Source organism: Eleutherodactylus coqui, unplaced genomic scaffold, assembly GCF_035609145.1.
Source record: "Eleutherodactylus coqui strain aEleCoq1 unplaced genomic scaffold, aEleCoq1.hap1 HAP1_SCAFFOLD_246, whole genome shotgun sequence".
Lineage (NCBI taxonomy): Eukaryota > Metazoa > Chordata > Amphibia > Anura > Eleutherodactylidae > Eleutherodactylus > Eleutherodactylus coqui.
In genome coordinates, this window is record NW_027102351.1 from 146,597 (window position 1) to 167,338 (window position 20,742).

The 20,742-nt window shown below is 52.0% G+C and overlaps 1 protein-coding gene across 1 annotated transcript in view; it reads left to right on the top strand.

Moving 5' to 3' along the window:
• Window positions 1–20,223, top strand: part of LOC136601935 (autophagy-related protein 13-like) — a 117,198-nt gene extending 96,975 nt beyond the window's left edge. The window contains exons 9-11 of the mRNA XM_066588853.1: window positions 15,528–15,635; window positions 17,602–17,727; window positions 19,602–20,223. Of these exons, the coding sequence (XP_066444950.1) occupies window positions 15,528–15,635; window positions 17,602–17,727; window positions 19,602–19,679 (312 nt within the window). The 3' untranslated portion in view covers window positions 19,680–20,223. The remainder of the gene's footprint in view (window positions 1–15,527; window positions 15,636–17,601; window positions 17,728–19,601) is intronic.
• Window positions 20,224–20,742: the final 519 nt, after the last annotated feature.

Here is a 20,742-nt window from a genome sequence, read left to right on the forward strand (position 1 = left end):
GGGTGCCAGGGCACATAGCCTGCATCCAGGGTGCTGTGGGTGCCTGGGCAGGTAGCCTGCAACCGGGGTGCTGTGGGTGCCAGGACAGGTAGCCTGCAACCGGGGTGCTGTGGGTGCCAGGACAGGTAGCCTGCAACCGGGGTGCTGTGGGTGCCAAGGCAGGTAGCCTGCAACCGGGGTGCTGTGGGTGCCAGGGCAGGTAGCCTGTAGCCTGCAGACACGTACTGTGTGAACCAGGACTCACAGGGGTTTCCTATAAAGCTAGAGTAGACAGACGGTACTGTAGACAGGGAGGTAGCCTGCACCCGGAGTGCTGTGGGTGTCAGGGCAGGTAGCCTGCAGCCGAGGTGCTGTGGGTGTCAGGGCAAGTAGCCTGCAGCTGGGGTGCTGTGGGTGCCAAGGCAGGTAGCCTGCAAACGGGGTGCTGTGGGTGCCAAGGTAGGTAGCCTGCAACCGGGGTGCTGTGGGTGCCAGGGCAGGTAGCCTGTAGCCTGCAGACACGTACTGTATATTAGATTGTACGTTCTTAGCATCAGGACACATACTGTGTTTTAGATTGTAGGCTCTCAGGATTGGCACATGTACTGTATATTAGATTGTAAGCTCTCAGGATCAGGAAATGTACCGTATATTAGATTGTGAGCTCTCAGGATCAGGACATGTGCTGTATATTAGATTGAGAGCTATTAGGGCCAGGAAGTGAACCATATGGTAGGTTAAAAGAGCCTTTGCTGGCCTTATATATATTAGGTTACCAACTCGTAGAGGGGAAAAAAAAACAGCCGTAGAATGTATGATGACATCACAAGTCACATGATGTCACAGGGCTTATGACATCATAAACAGTACATGACCTCATAATGATGTCACAGGGCTTATGACATCATAAATAGTACATGACCTCATAATGATGTCACAGGGCTTATGACATCATAAACAGTAAATGACCTTATAATGGGCCAGAAAGTTTAAATTCTAAACCAGAAGCATCTTGTGTCAGTTCAGCAGGACAGGTTCCAGGTAAATAGCTCTTAGCCTGCTGCCGGGGTGCTGTGGGTGCCAGGGCAGGTAGCCTGCTGCCGGGGTGCTGTGGGTGCCAGGGCAGGTACCTGCAGCCTGGGAGCTGTGGGTGCCAAGACAGGTAGCCTGCAGCCGGGGTGCTATGGGTGCCAAGGCACGAAGCCTGCGGGCCGGGGTGCTGTGGGTGCCAAGGCAGGTAGCCTGCAGCAGCCGGTGCGGTGCTGCGGGTGCCGAAAAAGGCTAAGGTAGCCCGCAGCATTCCCCGGCGGGGGTGCTGCGGGTGCCGAAAAAGGCTAAGGTAGCCCGCAGCATTCCCCGGCGGGGGTGCTGCGGGTGCCGAAAAAGGCTAAGGTAGCCCGCAGCATTCCCCGGCGGGGGTGCTGCGGGTGCCGAAAACTGCGGGTGCCGAAAAAGGCTAAGGTAGCCCGCTGCATTCCCCGGCGGGGGTGCTGCGGGTGCCGAAAAAGGCTAAGGTAGCCCGCTGCATTCCCCGGCGGGGGTGCTGCGGGTGCCGAAAAAGGCTAAGGTAGCCCGCTGCATTCCCCGGCGGGGGTGCTGCGGGTGCCGAAAAAGGCTAAGGTAGCCCGCTGCATTCCCCGGCGGGGGTGCTGCGGGTGCCGAAAAAGGCTAAGGTAGCCCGCAGCATTCCCCGGCGGGGTTGCTGCGGGTGCCGAAAAAGGCTAAGGTAGCCCGCAGCATTCCCCGGCGGGGTTGCTGCGGGTGCCGAAAAAGGCTAAGGTAGCCCGCAGCATTCCCCGGCGGGGTTGCTGCGGGTGCCGAAAAAGGCTAAGGTAGCCCGCAGCATTCCCCGGCGGGGTTGCTGCGGGTGCCGAAAAAGGCTAAGGTAGCCCGCAGCATTCCCCGGCGGGGGTGCTGCGGGTGCCGAAAAAGGCTAAGGTAGCCTGCAGCATTCCCCGGCGGGGGTGCTGCGGGTGCCGAAAAAGGCTAAGGTAGCCCGCAGCATTCCCCGGCGGGGGTGCTGCGTGTGCCGAAAATTGCGGGTGCCGAAAAAGGCTAAGGTAGCCCGCAGCGTTCCCCGGCGGGGGTGCTGCGGGTGCCGAAAAAGGCTAAGGTAGCCCGCAGCATTCCCCGGCGGGGGTGCTGCGGGTGCCGATAAAAAAGGCTAAGGTAGCCCGCAGCATTCCCCGCGCGGGGGTGCTGCGGGTGCCGAAAGAGGCTAAGGTAGCCCGCAGCATTCCCCGCGTGGGGGTGCTGCGGGTGCCGAAAGAGGCTAAGGTAGCCCGCAGCATTCGCCGCGCGGGGGTGCTACGGGTGCCGAAAAAGGCTAAGGTAGCCCGCAGCATTCCCCGGCGGGGTTGCTGCTTGTGCCGAAAAAGGCTACGCGGGGGTGCTGCGGGTGCCGAAAAAGGCTAAGGTTGCCCGCAGCATTCCCCGCGCGGGGGTGCTGCGGGTGCCGAAAAAGGCTAAGGTAGCCCGCAGCATTCCCCGCGCGGGGGTGCTGCGGGTGCCGAAAAAGGCTAAGGTAGCCCGCAGCATTCCCCGCGCGGGGGTGCTGCGGGTGCCGAAAAAGGCTAAGGTAGCCCGCAGCATTCCCCGCGCGGGGGTGCTGCGGGTGCCGAAAGAGGCTAAGGTAGCCCGCAGCATTCCCCGCGCGGGGGTGCTGCGGGTGCCGAAAGAGGCTAAGGTAGCCCGCAGCATTCCCCGCGCGGGGGTGCTGCGGGTGCCGAAAGAGGCTAAGGTAGCCCGCAGCATTCCCCGCGCGGGGGTGCTGCGGGTGCCGAAAGAGGCTAAGGTAGCCCGCAGCATTCCCCGCGCGGGGGTGCTGCGGGTGCCGAAAGAGGCTAAGGTAGCCCGCAGCATTCCCCGCGCGGGGGTGCTGCGGGTGCCGAAAGAGGCTAAGGTAGCCCGCAGCATTCCCCGCGCGGGGGTGCTGCGGGTGCCGAAAGAGGCTAAGGTAGCCCGCAGCATTCCCCGCGCGGGGGTGCTGCGGGTGCCGAAAGAGGCTAAGGTAGCCCGCAGCATTCCCCGCGCGGGGGTGCTGCGGGTGCCGAAAGAGGCTAAGGTAGCCCGCAGCATTCCCCGCGCGGGGGTGCTGCGGGTGCCGAAAGAGGCTAAGGTAGCCCGCAGCATTCCCCGCGCGGGGGTGCTGCGGGTGCCGAAAAAGGCTAAGGTAGCCCGCAGCATTCCCCGGCGGGGTTGCAGCGGGTGCCGAAGAAGGCTACGCGGGGGTGCTGCGGGTGCCGAAAGAGGCTAAGGTAGCCCGCAGCATTCCCTGCGCGGGGGTGCTGCGGGTGCCGAAAAAGGTTAAGGTAGCCCGCAGCATTCCCCGCGCGGGGGTGCTGCGGGTGCCGAAAAAGGCGAAGGTAGCCCGCAGCATTCCCCGCGCGGGGGTGCTGCAGGTGCCGAAAAAGGCTAAGGTAGCCCGCAGCATTCCCCGGCGGGGTCGCTGCGGGTGCCGAAAAAGGCTAAGGTAGCCCGTAGCATTACCCGGCGGGGTCGCTGCGGGTGCCGAAAAAGGCTAAGGTAGCCCTCAGCATTCCCCGGCGGGGTCGCTGCGGGTGCCGAAAAAGGCTAAGGTAGCCCGCAGCATTCCCCGGCGGGGTCGCTGCGGGTGCCGAAAAAGGCTAAGGTAGCCCGCAGCATTCCCCGGCGGGGTCGCTGCGGGTGCCGAAAAAGGCTAAGGTAGCACGCAGCATTCCCCGGCGGGGTCGCTGCGGGTGCCGAAAAAGGCTAAGGTAGCCCGCAGCATTCCCCGGCGGGGTCGCTGCGGGTGCCGAAAAAGGCTAAGGTAGCCCGCAGCACTCCCCGGCGGGGTCGCTGCGGGTGCCGAAAAAGGCTAAGGTAGCCCGCAGCATTCCCCGGCGGGGTCGCTGCGGTTGCCGAAAAAGGCTAAGGTAGCCCGCAGCATTCCCCGGCGGGGTCGCTGCGGGTGCCGAAAAAGGCTAAGGTAGCCCGCAGCATTCCCCGGCAGGGTTGCTGCGGGTGCCGAAAAAGGCTAAGGCAGCCCGCAGCATACCCCGGCGGGGTTGCTGCGGGTGCCGAAAAAGGCTAAGGTAGCCCGTAGCATTCCCCGGCGGGGTCGCTGCGGGTGCCGAAAAAGGCTAAGGTAGCCCGCAGCATTTCCCGGCGGGGTCGCTGCGGGTGCAGAAAAAGGCTAAGGTAGCCCGCAGCATTCCCCCGCTGGGTCGCTGCGGGTGCCGAAAAAGGCTAAGGTAGCCCGCATCATTCCCCGGCGGGGTCGCTGCGGGTGCCGAAAAAGGCTAAGGTAGCCCGCAGCATTCCCCGGCGGGGTCGCTACGGGTGCCGAAAAAGGCTAAGGTAGCCCGCAGCATTCCCCGGCGGGGTCGTTGCGGGTGCCGAAAAAAGGCTAAGGTAGCCCGCAGCATTCCCCGGCGGGGTCGCTGCGGGTGCCGAAAAAGGCTAAGGTAGCCCGCAAGCATTCCCCGGCGGGGTCGCTGCGGTTGCCAAAAAGGCTAAGGTAGCCCGCAGCATTCCCCGGCGGGGTTGCTGCGGGTGCCGAAAAAGGCTAAGGTAGCCCGCAGCATTCCCCGGCGGGGTTGCTGCGGGTGCCGAAAAAGGCTAAGGTAGCCCGCAGCATTCCCCGGCGGGGATGTTGCGGGTGCCGAAAACTGCGCGTGCCGAAAAAGGCTAAGGTAGGCCGCAGCATTCCCCGGCAGGGGTGCTGCGGGTGCTGAAAAAGGCTAAGGTAGCCCGCAGCATTCCCCGGCGGGGTTGCTGCGGCTGCCGAAAAAGGCTAAGGTAGCCCGCAGCATTACCCGGCGGGGTTGCTGCGGGTGCCGAAAAAGGCTAAGGTAGCCCGCAGCATTACCCGGCAGGGGTGCTGCGGGTGCCGAAAAAGGCTAAGGTAGCCCGCAGCATTCCCCGGCGGGGATGCTGTGGGTGCCGAAAACTGCGCGTGCCGAAAAAGGCTAAGTTAGGCCGCAGCATTTTCCGGCGGGGTTGCTGCGGGTGCCGAAAAAGGCTAAGGTAGGCCGCAGCTTTCCCCGGCGGGGTTGTTGCGTGTGCCGAAAAAGGCTAAGGTAGCCCGCAGCATTCCCCGGCGGGGTTGCTGCGGGTGCCGAAAAAGGCTAAGGTAGCCCGCAGCATTCCCCGGCGGGGGTGCTGCGGGTTCCGAAAAAGGCTAAGGTAGACCGCAGCATTCCCCGGCGGGGGTGCTGCGGGTGCCGAAAAAGACTAAGGTAGCCCGCAGCATTCCCCGGCGGGGGTGCTGCGGGTGCCGAAAAAGGCTAAGGTAGCCCGCAGCATTCCCCGGCGGGGGTGCTGCGGGTGCAGAAAACTGCGCATGCCGAAAAAGGCTAAGGTAGGCCGCAGCATTCCCCGGCGGGGGTTGCTGCGGGTGCCGAGAAAGGCTAAGGTAGCCCGCAGCATTCCCCGGCGGGGGTTGCTGCGGGTGCCGAGAAAGGCTAAGGTAGCCCGCAGCATTCCCCGGCGGGGGTTGCTGCGGGTGCCGAGAAAGGCTAAGGTAGCCCGCAGCATTCCCCGGCGGGTGCCGAGAAAGGCTAAGGTAGCCCGCAGCATTCCCCGCCGGCTAAGGTAGCCCGCAGCATTCCCCGGCGGGGGTGCTGCGGGTGCTGAGAAAGGCTAAGGTAGCACGCAGCATTCCCCGCCGGCTAAGGCAGCCCGCAGCATTCCCCGGCGGGGGTGCTGCGGGTGCCGAAAAGGCTAAGGTAGCCCGCAGCATTCCCCGGCGGGGTTGCTGCGGGTGCCGAAAAAGGCTAAGGTAGCCCGCAGCATTCCCCGGCGGGGGTGCTGCGGGTGCCGAAAAAGGCTAAGGTAGACCGCAGCATTCCCCGGCGGGGGTGCTGCGGGTGCCGAAAAAGGCTAAGGTAGCCCGCAGCATTCCCCGGCGGGGGTGCTGCGGGTGCCGAAAAAGGCTAAGGTAGCCCGCAGCATTCCCCGGCGGGGGTGCTGCGGGTGCCGAAAACTGCGCATGCCGAAAAAGGCTAAGGTAGGCCGCAGTATTCCCCGGCGGGGGTTGCTGCGGGTGCCGAGAAAGGCTAAGGTAGCCCGCAGCATTCCCCGGCGGGGGTTGCTGCGGGTGCCGAGAAAGGCTAAGGTAGCCCGCAGCATTCCCCGGCGGGGGTTGCTGCGGGTGCCGAGAAAGGCTAAGGTAGCCCGCAGCATTCCCCGGCGGGGGTTGCTGCGGGTGCCGAGAAAGGCTAAGGTAGCCCGCAGCATTCCCCGGCGGGTGCCGAGAAAGGCTAAGGTAGCCCGCAGCATTCCCCGCCGGCTAAGGTAGCCCGCAGCATTCCCCGGCGGGGGTGCTGCGGGTGCTGAGAAAGGCTAAGGTAGCCCGCAGCATTCCCCGCCGGCTAAGGCAGCCCGCAGCATTCCCCGGCGGGGGTGCTGCGGGTGCCGAAAAGGCTAAGGTAGCCCGCAGCATTCCCCGGCGGGGGTTGCTGCGGGTGCCGAGAAAGGCTAAGGTAGCCCGCAGCATTCCCCGGCGGGGGTTGCTGCGGGTGCCGAGAAAGGCTAAGGTAGCCCGCAGCATTCCCCGCCGGCTAAGGTAGCCCGCAGCATTCCCCGGCGGGGGTGCTGCGGGTGCCGAAAAGGCTAAGGTAGCCCGCAGCATTCCCTGGCCGAAAAAGGCAGGTAGCCCGCAGCATTCCCCGGCCGAAAAAGGCAGGTAGCCCGCAGCATTCCCCGGCCGAAAAAGGCAGGTAGCCCGCAGTAGCCCCGAAAGGGCAGGTAGCCCGCAGCATCCCCGAAAAAGGCAGGTAGCCCGCAGCATCCCCGAAAAAGGCAGGTAGCCCGCAGCAGCCCCGAAAGGGCAGGTAGCCCGCAGCAGCCCCGAAAGGGCAGGTAGCTCGCAGCAGCCCCGTCGGGGTGCTGGGGGTGCCGAAAGGGGGTGCCGAAAGGCAGGTAGCCCGCAGCAGCCCCGGCGGGGTGCTGCGGGTGCCGAAATTGCAGAATTGACAAAAAAACGAAAATCACATTTTTTTCCTTTTGCTTTGCTTGAATTCATTCAAAAACTGTGGGGTCAAAATGGGCAGTACACCTCTAGATAAATTGGTTAAGGGGTGTAGTTTTCAAAATGGGGTCACTTGTGGGGGTTCTCTTTGGTTTTGGCCGCTCAAGAGCCCTACAAATGTGCTATGGGGCCTAAAACGCCTTCAAGCAAAATTTATGTTCTGAAAGACACCGACTACTCCTTTCATTTTGGGTCCCGTTGTGCATCCAGACATAAGATTAGGACCACAGTGGGTATGTTTCTGAACACAGGAGAAACGGGGGTATCCATTTTGGGGTGTAAATCCTCATTTTCATGGGCACTATAGGAAAAAATATGTCTTTAAAATGACATATTTGCAAAAATATGAAATTTTATTTTTTCTCCTCTAAATTTAATTAATTCCTGAAAAAAAACTGTGGGGTCAAAATACTCATGACACCCCTCAGTGGATACATTAAGGGGTGTAGTTTTTAAAATGGGGTCATTTGTGGGTGTATCTATTATTCTGACACTAATGAGCCTTTGCAAACTTGGCTTGGTGCAGGAAAACAAAGTGTTCCTCAAAATGCTGAAAAGTAATGTTAAATTTGTATGTCCTATAAATGGTTAAAAAAAACAAAAGTTTTTCAAGTGTGCATTCAGAATAAAGTAAACAGATGGAAATATATATCTTATCAAAAATTTGTACAGTATGTTTGGACATATTTAAGATATTACAGTTGAAAATGTGAAAAAAATGACAATTTTTTCAAAATTTTCCCAATTTTGGCGCTTTTAATAAATATACACAAATTATATAGGTCTCTTTTTACAACGAAAATGAAGTACAACATGTGGCGAAAAAACAATGTCAGAATCACTTGGATATGTAAAGCCTTTACGGAGTTATGCTACGTTGAACAACGCATGTCAGATTTCCAAAATTTGGCTCCGTCACTAAGGCGCAAACAGGCTTCGTCACTAAGGGGTTAAAATGCAGCAGCCAATGTGCCGAAAGGCAGGTAGCCCGCAGCAGCCCCGGCGGGGTGCTGCGGGTGCCGAAAGGCAGGTAGCCTGCAGTGCTGCGGGTGCCGAAAGGCAGGTAGCCTGCAGTGCTGCGGGTGCCGAAAGGCAGGTAGCCCGCAGCAGCCAGGGCGGGGTGCTGGGGGTGCCGAAAGGCAGTTAGCCCAGATCAGTCCCAGCGGGGTGCTGCGGGTGCCGAAAGGCAGGTAGCCCGCAGTGCGGGTGCCAAAAGGCAGGTAGCCCGCAGCAGCCCCGGCGGGGTACTGGGGGTGCCGAAAGGCAGGTAGCCCGCAGCAGCCCCGGCGGGGTGCTGGGGGTGCCGAAAGGCAGGTAGCCCGCAGCAGCCCCGGCGGGGTGCTGGGGGTGCCGAAAGGCAGGTAGCCCGCAGCAGCCCCGGCGGGTTGCTGCGGGTGCCGAAAGGCAGGTAGCCCGCAGCAGCCCCGGCGGGTTGCTGCGGGTGCCGAAAGGCAGGTAGCCCGCAGCAGCCCCGGCAGGGTGCTGCGGGTGCCGAAAGGCAGGTAGCCCGCAGCAGCCCCGGCGGGGTGCTGGGGGTGCCGAAAGGCAGGTAGCCCGCAGCAGGCCCGGCGGGTGCTGCGGGTGGCGAAAGGCAGGTAGCCCGCAGCAGCCCCGGCGGGGTGCTGCGGGTGCCGAAAGGCAGGTAGCCCGCAGTGCTGCGGGTGCCGAAAGGCAGGTAGACCGCAACAGCCCCAGCGGGGTGCTGCGGGTGCCGAAAGGCAGGTAGCACGCAGCAGCCCCGGCGGGGTGCTAGGGGTGCCGAAAGGCAGGTAGCCCGCAGCAGCCCCGGCGGGTTGCTGCGGGTGCCGAAAGGCAGGTAGCCCGCAGCAGCCCCGGCGGGGTGCTGCGGGTGCCGAAAGGCAGGTAGCCCGCAGCAGCCCCGTCAGGGTGCTGCGGGTGCCGAAAGGCAGGTAGCCCGCAGCAGCCCCGGCGGGGTGCTGGGGGTGCCGAAAGGCAGGTAGCCCGCAGCAGGCCCGGCGGGTGCTGCGGGTGGCGAAAGGCAGGTAGCCCGCAGCAGCCCCGGCGGGGTGCTGCGGGTGCCGAAAGGCAGGTAGCCCGCAGTGCTGCGGGTGCCGAAAGGCAGGTAGACCGCAACAGCCCCAGCGGGGTGCTGCGGGTGCCGAAAGGCAGGTAGCACGCAGCAGCCCCGGCGGGGTGCTAGGGGTGCCGAAAGGCAGGTCGCCCGCAGCAGGCTCGGCGGGGTGCTGCAGGTGACGAAAGGCAGGTAGCCCGCAGTGCGGGTGCCAAAAGGCAGGTAGCCCGCAGCAGGCCCGGCGGGGTACTGGGGGTGCCGAAAGGCAGGTAGCCCGCAGCAGCCCCGGCGGGGTGCTGGGAGTGCCGAAAGGCAGGCAGCCCGCAGCAGCCCCGGCGGGGTACTGGGGGTGCCGAAAGGCAGGTAGCCCGCAGCAGCCCCGGCGGGGTGCTGCGGGTGCCGAAAGGCAGGTAGCCCGCAGTGCGAGTGCCAAAATTGCAGAATTGACAAAAAAACGAAAATCACATTTTTTTCCTTTTGCTGTGCTTGAATTCATTCAAAAACTGTGGGGTCAAAATGGGCAGTTCACCTCTAGATAAATTGGTTAAGGGGTGTAGTTTTCAAAATGGGGTCACTTGTGGGGGTTCTCTTTGGTTTTGGCCGCTCAAGAGCCCTACAAATGTGCTATGGGGCCTAAAACGCCTTCAAGCAAAATTTATGTTCTGAAAGACACTGACTACTCCTTTCATTTTGGGTCCCGTTGTGCATCCAGACATAAGATTAGGGCCACAATGGCTATATTTCTGAACACGGGAGAAACGGGGGTATCCATTTTGGGGTGTAAATCCTCATTTTCATGGGCACTATAGGAAAAAATATGTCTTTAAAATGACATATTTGCAAAAATATGACATTTTATTTTTTCTCCTCTAAATTTAATTAATTCCTGAAAACAACTGTGGGGTCAAAATACTCATGACACCCCTCAGTGGATACATTAAGGGGTGTAGTTTTTAAAATGGGGTCATTTGTGGGTGTATCTATTATTCTGACACTAATGAGCCTTTGCAAACTTGGCTTGGTGCAGGAAAACAAAGTGTTCCTCAAAATGCTGAAAAGTAATGTTAAATTTGTATGTCCTATAAATGGTTAAAAAAACACAAAAGTTTTTCAAATGTGCATTCAGAATAAAGTAAACAGATGGAAATATATATCTTATCAAAAATGTGTACAGTATGTTTGGACATATTTAAGATATTACAGTTGAAAATGTGAAAAAATGACAATTTTTTCAAAATTTTCCCAATTTTGGCGCTTTTAATAAATATACACAAATTATATAGGTCTCTTTTTACAACGAAAATCAAGTACAACATGTGGCGAAAAAACAATGTCAGAATCACTTGGATATGTAAAGCCTTTACGGAGTTATGCTACGTTGAACAACGCATGTCAGATTTCCAAAATTTGGCTCCGTCACTAAGGCGCAAGCAGGCTTCGTCACTAAGGGGTTAAAATGCAGCAGCCAATGTGCACGTCTGTTATATCTGCCACTCTGTTGTAGTAGACAATGTGCAAAACGACCTAGAATTGTCTTTCCTGCACTGGCTAATGAGTACAGACACGGCTCTTGGGGTACTTTTAGTACATTCGGTATACATGTTCCCATGGATAGTATGATGCAGCAGAAATAGTGAATGAATTATATTGATAACATTCTTCTTTTCCTACTTCATGACTTAAAAGCAAAAAAAAAACCAACCTACCGGAAAACCCATTTAAATACAAGGTTAATATTCCTTTAACGTGAGTTGGATCACAAGTCCTACCCACAATCTCTTCATACAGCTTCACATTGAGCAAAGCATAAGGGAGTGTGATAATTGCTTATTAATCTTGCGTTTCCTTTCTTCCATCTCTTTATCTCTTCCTTTCTCTCATCGCTTTCTAGCTGTACAGCTCTCGCCTTTCTTACCAGCCAACTCAACTGTCCTTGGAGCTGCATCCTCAGAGCTGGGCTACCCTGTGGCCTTGGCTGCTGGAGTGAGCGCTACCCTTCCATACCAGGTACTCCTCGGGAGGAGGAGACGGGCTTAATGCACAAGAATAGGATTAATGAAACACGTTTATGGGGAGGTGGCGAATCTCATGGGTTCTGGTAACGTGAATAATGGCATCACAGAGAGTTTATCTGTCCTAAGCTCTAGTGCACCCAGATCAATGGGAGGAAAATTTGGATGGGGATCATGTATTGATTCTGCTTTTCCCCCTAAGCTTGTGCTGCTGCGGGGAGCTGATGGATAAAGCTGGCTGCTCTGAAGCTGATAACTTTGTAGTAAACTATGGTCATGGGGTAGATTAGAACCAACATGCTGTGCTAGCTATTCTGGAAATGTTTTCTTCAAGTCTCATTAGTTCTATGGTGGTTTTTATCCTAAGGCCTATCTAGAGGATGGAGCACATGGAATATGTTGCAATAATGATTGTATCCCTAGACCCACCTAATACCCACCGTGCATTGGTAGTGTTTAACTATTGGTGTACTATACCCACTCTGATTGGCCAGAGTAGCTACATGAGGAATCCAAGGTCAGTGGTGGCCTCTGTATTAAGACAATGGGATGGGAGTCATTTATTAAAGGTTTTATGCCAATTTTGTGGCATCAAAAAAGTAAGTTGCAGGTTATGGTGTACATCAAATTTGTTCAGTAATTTGTGACTATTTTATTCTGGTAAGTTGGAGGGGCTTATTGGGAGGGTGGGGCCTCCTGTGGAGCAACACATTTACTATCATTTCAAATCATAACACACAAATCTACACCGGCTCATAGCTGGCATAGATGTGCTCTTCTGGATCATCGGCGGCCAAAAGATGCGCCAGCTTATTTTGAAGTGTGAGCCCTTGCAAAGAATCCTGCTTGAATCCAAGGTTTAAAGTGTGTTTCCACAACTTGGAGCTGTGTTCTCAACTCCGTATAAGGAAACAGCATTCCTAACCATTCCTGAATATACTTGTATTAGCAGATTTGCTTAAATGGGTTGTTCAGGACTTTTACTGTTGATAATCTATCCTCAGGATAAGTCATCAGTAGTTGAACAGTGGGGGTCCGCCACTCGGGATCCCCTCTCATCTGCTGTTTTCTGGACTGCTGTCAGTGTGAACAGCCTTGGAAGCAGATAGTGCTGTCCGTATTGCAGTGGTCGGTGATGGTACTGCAGGTACAGCATTGATTCAATGAAGTACCAACCCGGGTTGCTGCAATGTTGACAGTGCTACTTGCTTCCAGCGCTGTCAGCAGGCCCGGCGAACAGCTGATCGGTATGTATCCCAAGTGGCAGATTATCAATAGTGTAGAGAGAAAGGAAAAAAAACTCCCTGACATCTCCCTTAATTTCTGTATCGGGTTAAACAGAATGTAACGGGCCAACAACTGCAGGAATTAAAAATTTCCAAGGTGACCTGTCCATTAGCAGGCATAAATGGTCTGTAGTCAGTCAAGCTTACTTGGTTGGACCTTAAAGAATCCTAAAATATAACTTTTATTCTAATTAATTAAAAAGATATAGAAGGACAAACATATACATGTATTTACAAAAAGAGAAAGGATTGTTGAAAATAATCCGTTTAGAGCCACTAAAGCACTAAGTTGGATGATTCCAGTCGTAATGAACCGGATAGTCCACCACCAGGGCTGACATGCCGCGGTTTTTTTCATTTATTTAGTTTTCATTTTGGATCTAGCTTGCGCCGTTAGCTATTTAGCTGCACTAGAAGTTATTATCCAGTTTGGGTTATATCTAGTTTCTGGCTGAGCTTTATTTCAGTGACCAGCTGGCATGATACTTACTCCAGATATCTTAGTGGAGGGTTCAGTTTGGATCACATGCATTAGAATATAACGGCATGACTGAGATTAGGACTTGTTATTCTATCATACTAGTCCTTATCAACGTGGGGGATTGATTGCCTATCCATCTTTTGGATTGCTATTATGCTCTTACTCAGATATGCAACTTTTTTAGCCACTATCTGGTCTGACTAAAGCTAATCTCTCTATATATTAATCTTCTAAGCCACTATCCGGTTCATTACGACTAGAATCATCCAATTTTTCTTGCCCCTGAGGAACCCTTTAATGGGGGAAACGCGTAGGGATAAACTTACCGTCCAGGTCTCCTTGTAGTAGTCACCCAGCTATCGGGTAGACACCTGCGCTGTAATCACTGTAAACAACCAAGATATCTGTTACGTTCTGGACTGATTGAACTAGTTGGTTGAGCGCCCACCATTGGAACTTAACCAAATCAGTCGTTATCTTAGTGCTTTAGTGGCTCTAAACGGATTCTTTTCAACAATCCTTTCTCTTTTTGTAAATACATGTATATGTTTGTCCTTCTATACCTTTTTAATTAATTCGAATAAAAGTTATATTTTAGGATTCCTTAAGGTCCAACCAAGTAAGCTTCTCGATATACACAATTCTTGGACTCACACTGCCGCTGTGAAATTCTGGTCTGTAGTCAGTCAGGGGTATAGTGAGCAGCCAGAATTATGAATTCCAGCAGCAAGTTTCCTTATATATAGTGAAGAGTGTAACTCCAAGGTCCTAATTGTTCGTTAACCCATTTTGTTTTTGTATTAATAGATGATGGTGCCAGGAAAGGAGGGTGGGTTGCCCAATATTACTGCCCAACCTGCACATGGTACTCAAGCAGATCATGACAGAGCGGTTTTGACTTCACCATCACATGTAACTGGCACTACCTCCAGCAGGTAAGTCCTCAGCCTATGAGTCCATAGACCTTCCAATCTTACTGTGACTTAGTTTTTACAGTTATCCTTGCTTTTCTTTTCACCCGTAAAGTTGGGGCTTTTGTGGAAAAACCTTCCCCTCAGGTGAGTGAACACAGCTTTAGAGGATGTCCAAGTGGATGTCTGTGCTGATCCTATTAACCCCTTAAGGATATGGCCTCATTTGGTTCTTAGACTATCAGGCAAAAGCCAGGAGCCAAGTGCACTGGCTTAATACTATGTTATCCACATAGAAAATGGTAACCTTAAAGCAACCCTGCAATTTCGGAACAGGGGATTTATTGCCTACAGTTGTTCTTCTCTCCCAGTACTCCAATTCGCACGTTTTGGGCCCTCTTTTCGGCTGTCCAAGATGGCAGGATCAACTTTCTGTCTACCTAATGTTGATCACGATAGCCGTTCTGGCCAATCACAGAGCTGGTATAGTGCATTGGTAGTCTAACACTACCAATGCACGGTGGGAATTAGGTAGTCTAAAGATTGTCAGCCATCTTGGATGACTGAAAACAGGACCTGGAATCCGTGGAGGGAGGGACAACAGAGAAAAACAACTGCAGGTAATATGTCCCCTTCTGGTTCTGAGACAGAATTTTGTTCTTCCGGAAGGTTGTTTAAAGCAAGAAACAAAACTAACTCAAAGCTTCCGGGATCTTAGATTCTAGAAAAGTATAGTTTAATGAACAAAAACTATAAAATAAAATGTTTTAAAAAAACTAGTAAAAAACATTAAAAATAAAAACCATACATCAAGCATCAGAACTTCAACCTGTTATGGGCTCCTTGCAGCCAAAATGCTAGTAATACAAATGTCTTGTACTGTGAGTATAATTCCTCATAAGGCTGCGTTCACACAAGGAATGTCCTGCGGGTTTTACAGAGCAGAAATATCCACGTCAAAATCTGCACCATTTGATAGAGGTTTTGGTGCAGATCTGTACAAGATTTCACCTTTTTGCTTTAATTCAAATCAATAGGGTGAGATCTGCTGCGGATTTACACTAAATAGTGCAGATTTATTTCTACTGTAAAGAATGTGTTGCAAATCCGCCACTTGTGAAGGCAGCCTTACAGACAAAGATCTCCTATTTATAATGATTGTGTCCTCTTGGTATTCATGGTTCCTCCAGTAGAAAGGTAATGCAGTCACACAATTATTGTAGGTCACCTCCCACGCGTATGCGTTCTTCACACTCTTTGGTGTACATATGTGTGAGTCTCTCCTTTTTGCTAAAATGTCAATGGATGAAATTCCCAAAGTGGGTTATTGGTGCCATGTGAGACGTTGATGGGGCCAACTCGTCTGTCTTCTCATGACAGTTTCTGCCAGCCATGATTTCCATTACTCACCAGCCATGTACTGCATGTAGCAGTGTGTGTCATTGGAGACGCCAGCGCATGTGCAGTGGTGTCCTTCAAAGTTCTGGGTGCCGTAGTAAAAGCTCCTGTCACAGTGGCTCACATTAAATGCATAGCTGCCACAACGACCTAGGAGAGAATGAGTTAAACCACTGCCCATTGCTATATACACACTGTGAAAAGCATGAATTGTTTCTGATCTATTCTCAGGTCACTTATGCCAGCACAGATATACCATTCGCTGTGTTTGCACCCAGACTGATTGATGTGGAGGACACCGACCACATGGTATGTCCTCACCCCTGATCCTAGTACTTTAGTGCTATGAGTGTTCTAGCTCATAAGGATTGACTTACAGATTTTCCACTGATTTATGATACATGGTTTGCGGTAATTTTTTTCTTTTATTTTAGGTGGTTTGTCCCGAGACTCCGGAAGAGGTGACCCCAGATGCTCGCAGTTTGCAGAGCTCCTGCTCAAGCAATGAAGTACCCCAGGATGACTTTGTTATGGTGGACTTTGTAAGTGCTGCCCACTCTACCAATTAAATATGCTCATTTCAATATGGGATTGGAAGTCGCCAAAGTGTGTATATGCTATTTATGGCATAATGCTGGCAGTGCACACTATCAGGGATGTCTATTGATAGCTGGTGCACACAGAGGATCCGAGATATGACAAAGGCCCCCTGTCCACGGCCGTTGCGGAATATTGGCAGCGATATTCTACCGCGAGGGAGTAGGGGGGCTGCTGTCAGTTCTCTGCAGTGAGCCTATCTGACAGATAGGCTCACAACGGAGAATCGCGGCATGCTGTGATTTAGAACCCGCAAGCGGAGAATCGCTATCATTCTCCGCTCATGGATGCTGCAGCTGCGCTTTCCATAGCAATGCCGGATTATTGCTGCGGGTAACGCAATGAACAATCACCGGTGGACAGGCAGCCTAATATATAAAAAAGGATGCACCTTTTCATGTTTTAGGCGTATCGTCAACCAACAGCAATAATATTTAATAGTGTATAAGAATAACACAAGGCATCCATATAAGAGTAAGGCCAGTATTTGGTAGAAATGCCAAACAAATCAGTATTCCGTATCACTCCACCATATATTAAGCACAAAGGAATGTAGTGAGAACTACATACTATATATTTTTTATTATACAAAACACACAATACATTATAAGCATTTAATAGGAACAACACATTTAAAGAATCAATCATAGGTGGAATCACAATCGTATAAAATGTAAAGCAGAGCAAAGAGAGGCTATATATTTTTTGTGCCGAAAAAGCCTCGGCTTATACTTTAGTCAGGGAAGAGTTTAAAAAAAAACCCCTCCATACTCCCCTCCCAGCCGGCATCCGTGTCCCCAGCGGTGGTGCCAAGCTGCTTGAATTCCTGTGTTACCGGTGGTGATGCGGCAAGCTGCTTGAATTCTTCCCGCTGTCCTCCCCCGTCGTCCTCTCTGCTCGGCTCTGTCATCCCCTGCCGTCAACGCTGTGATGTGATCGAGCGCCAGACAATCACAGTCAGCGCTCGATCTTTCACAGCCAATCAGTGAATGACATTCACTGATTGGCTGGCGCTCGATCCCATCACAGTGCTTACTTACACGGCGCTGACAGCGAGGGATTTCAAAGCCGAGCAGGGAGATGACAGCAGCGAGAATTCTAAAGCAGCTTGCCGCACTTACTGTGTAAGTAAGCGCTGTGATTGGATCGAGTGCCGGCTGTGATTGGCTGGTGCTCAATCCAATCACAACGCTTACTTACAAAGCGATGACAGAGCTGAGCACAGATGACAGCGGGGAGAATTCAAGCAGCTTGCCGCACAGACACAGACGCTGGCTGGGAGGTGAGTTTGTTGTGTTTTTTTTTTTACCCAGTATATACGAAAGTATAGCTCAGCTTATACTCGAGTCAATAAGTTTTCCCAGTTTTTTTGTGTTAAAACTTATTGACTATGCTTATATTCGAGTCGGCTAATACTCGAGTATATATGGTACCCTATTATTTCAGCCAAGCTACTCTGAATCCTGAGCAGTAGAACTATATGACTTAGAGAAACTGTATTTTTTAAAAACTTTTGATTTGTCGGAGCAAGCTTGGATGAGTGTGGGCTCGGGACCCTCATTGATTGCTGAAACAAAGAGGCTGCAGCGCTAACCTGAGTGCTGCGCCCCTTCGGCTAGCTCTGTCTGTCAGCTCCTCTCTGCAGCAGAAGACTGATGCATACCTGTCTATTGAAGTCTGTGCGTCAGGCGCCTTCTGCTGCTGAGAAGAGCGAGCCAGCAAGTAACGAAGACAGCCGAAGGGGCACAGTGCTACAGCTCCTTCATCTCAGTGATCAGTAGGAGTTTCAGCACTCGGACCCACGCTAATTAAAACTTCTAACATGTCAAAAGTTTTTAAAAAGTGCAAATACTTTTTAAACTTAGTAACGTTTTTCCTTAACAAAAAGTGAGACTTTATTCCATTTTCTAGCGACCGGCTTTTTCTAAGGATGACCTTCCTATGGATGTGGGAACCTTCTACCTGGAGTTTCAGAACCCGCCTCAGCTGAGCAGCCTTTCTATTGACATTGCTGTCCAGTCAATGGCAGAAGACCTGGTGAGAAATTCTCTTTAAAGGTTATGCTTCTTAGACTTTATTAGTTGTAACCGCAGGTATAAATATTCAATGGTGTATGTTTTACACGGAGGGTTCTCTGACAGTTTCCATCATGATTAAATATACGGTTTTGCTCATACTATAGGGCAGACCTCAGCAGCAACTGATTAAAATTGCAGCAAAAGTAAAGCCCTGTTCGCATACACAGCCACCATGGGTTTCTAGTGGACAGACAAATGTCTAACTTGTGTCCTTTCTTGAAAAACTTAGTTTTTTTTTAAACAAGGTTACTAAAAAGTATAGGCAACTACTCGATACAACAAATAAGTATAACACACAGTATGTGTGTTAGTTAATCAGCAGATGTCAGATATATACTTGCTTTTGGCAGATCATTTTCATATCTTTTGGCCTCATGTCCACGGGTGGATTTCTGTTGCGTAATCCGGAGCGGGTGTCCGCCTCTGGATTCCGCAGCAATAACCCTCTGTAGCATGCTATGGAAAAACAATTCTTCATGCACATGAGCGGAAATCGCACTCTGTTTCCGCTCGCAGATGAAAAATCGCAGCACGCTACATTTTATTGTGGTTCCTGCACGGACAGCTTCCGTTAAAGTCAATGGAAGCTGTCCAACCCGCAGCCAGTCTGCAATTGACATTGTGGATGGGCCACGGATTCCGCAGGAGATTTAAAAAAAAAATAAAAAAATTTGTACTGTGCATGCGCGTCGGCACGTCCGCACACATCTGCAGTACAGAATAATGAAGACACAGACAGGTGCGTGTGCCGTGGACATGATGCCTTTAGGTCACATTCAAAATGCTGTTATTTGCTTGCATCTTGGCATCCATATTACTCCTGCAGGACACCCCACTATGGTTCAAGTTTAGTTCACACCGTGTCTAGATCCTACGTCAGGAGGGTCTCTGATGTAAACCTCTGATGGAAGGCTGCGACGTATCCCACTGTATAGGCATAGAATGGGATACATCACCTATAGTCTTCTATTGGGTGTATTTTAAATGAAAAGATCTACGCTGTTCCTTTATCACAAAACGTATGCCAGCTTATACTGGTCTGACAAAAAGGGCTCAGGTGAAAGAAGTGGAAATTTGTGGCTCCAAACGTAATCTGAACAGAACCTCAGATCATCCTAGAACCTTATAGTGAGCCAACTGCACATCGCTTTACTGCCATAAGAAAGATGCAGAAATGCAGCCACATTATGGCCATCAAATTACTGAATGAATGTTTCTTTTTTGTTTGTTTTTTTGCGATGGGAAGGCAAGTGAGGAAGTAATAGGAGAAACCTGTTTGGAAGGAGTTGCCCTTAAGAAGGATGATCCACTTTAAAATTAACTACTTAAAAAAAAAAAAAAAGCACGTAAATCACACATTTGATCTGGATTCGCCATCGCTTCTGCTTTCTTATTGGACAGATGGACAACCCTGAAGATTCAGTGACTTTAGGTTATTCTGTGGTGTTTATGGGTGTATTCACACAGGTACGGTTTGGATACTGTAAAGACCGCACCACAAACTGCAGTGGGAAAACAGTGCTTGCTTTTGCCGCTGTTTACCGATGCAGTTATGGTTGTGGTAAGTGTTCCCTTAACTATCTTTTAAGTCAGTCATTCCCTTGACAAATGGAGTCACTTTGTTGGCAGACTAGAGGTGGAGGCTTACTTTACATTGACTCCAGGTAAAAGCTCAATTTATTTGGCTTTTGCCTAGAGGGTCACACATTTCTGTGCACTTTTTCTTCAGCATTTTCCATCAATGTAGATGAATTCTGTCACCAGCACAACACAAACTTTAATATATGGTCATTGCCTACTGTACTAAATTCACCCTCTGTCTCCTCTCCATAGGATTCGCTGCCGGAAAAGTTGGCCATGCATGAAAAAAACATGGAGGAGTTTGATGCCTTTGTGGATTCCCTGCAGTAAGCTGGAGTGTCTCCAGTTGCTCAGCCCTGCTCTTCAAACTCAGGCCATTTTTTGTTGTGCCCCTACTTGTAATTCTTATTTCCGGAAGCACTTTGTGGACTTCTGTAAGGCATTCTTGTAGCACAGCTGCTATAACTGTACAGGACTCGCAGATTGAGGAATGTGGTAATCCTACCACCAGGGAACTGGTTTCTTCAGGGAGACTTGACCATTTCTGGGTCACTGTTAAGAAATGAACAAGACGACCAGAGGAAGGATGAGAAAGCGAGATGTTGAGAATAACTCTACAACACTTGTATCTTCGCATTACTGTAAATATAATGCTGTGGTCCAGGACAGAGACTGCCAGGCTGCACTGCACCTTAAATGCCCCATGTGGGCAAAGTGCGCTTGTAAGATCAGCACTACCATTATATGGGAACCCCAGCGCGTCTTGCCTGTCTCCGTCTCAGGTATGTCAGTATGAAGGGGTTTCCTTATTTTACACAGGGTCAGCTATTGCTGACGTTGTGTAATACAATCACAAATGTTCATGGAAGTCATATTGTTTCTTAAAGGGGTTGTCCCGCGCCGAAACGGGTTTTTTTTTTTTTCAACCCCCCCCCCCCCCCCCCCCGTTCGGCGCGAGACAACCCCGATGCAGGGACCTAAAGAAAGCTTACCGGAGCGCTTACCTTAATCCCCGCGCTCCGGTGACTTCTATACTTACCGGTGAAGATGGCCGCCGGGATCCTCTTCCTCCGTGGACCGCAGCTCTTCTGTGCGGTCCATTGCCGATTCCAGCCTCCTGATTGGCTGGAATCGGCACGTGACGGGGCGGAGCTACACGGAGCCCCATAGAGAACAGGAGAAGACCTGGACTGCGCAAGCTAATTTGGCCATCGGAGGGCGAAAATTAGTCGGCTCCATGGGAACGAGGACGCTAGCAACGGAGCAGGTAAGTATAAAACTTTTTATAACTTCTGTATGGCTCATAATTAATGCACAATGTACATTACAAAGTGCATTATTATGGCCATACAGAAGTGTATAGACCCACTTGCTGCCGCGGGACAACCCCTTT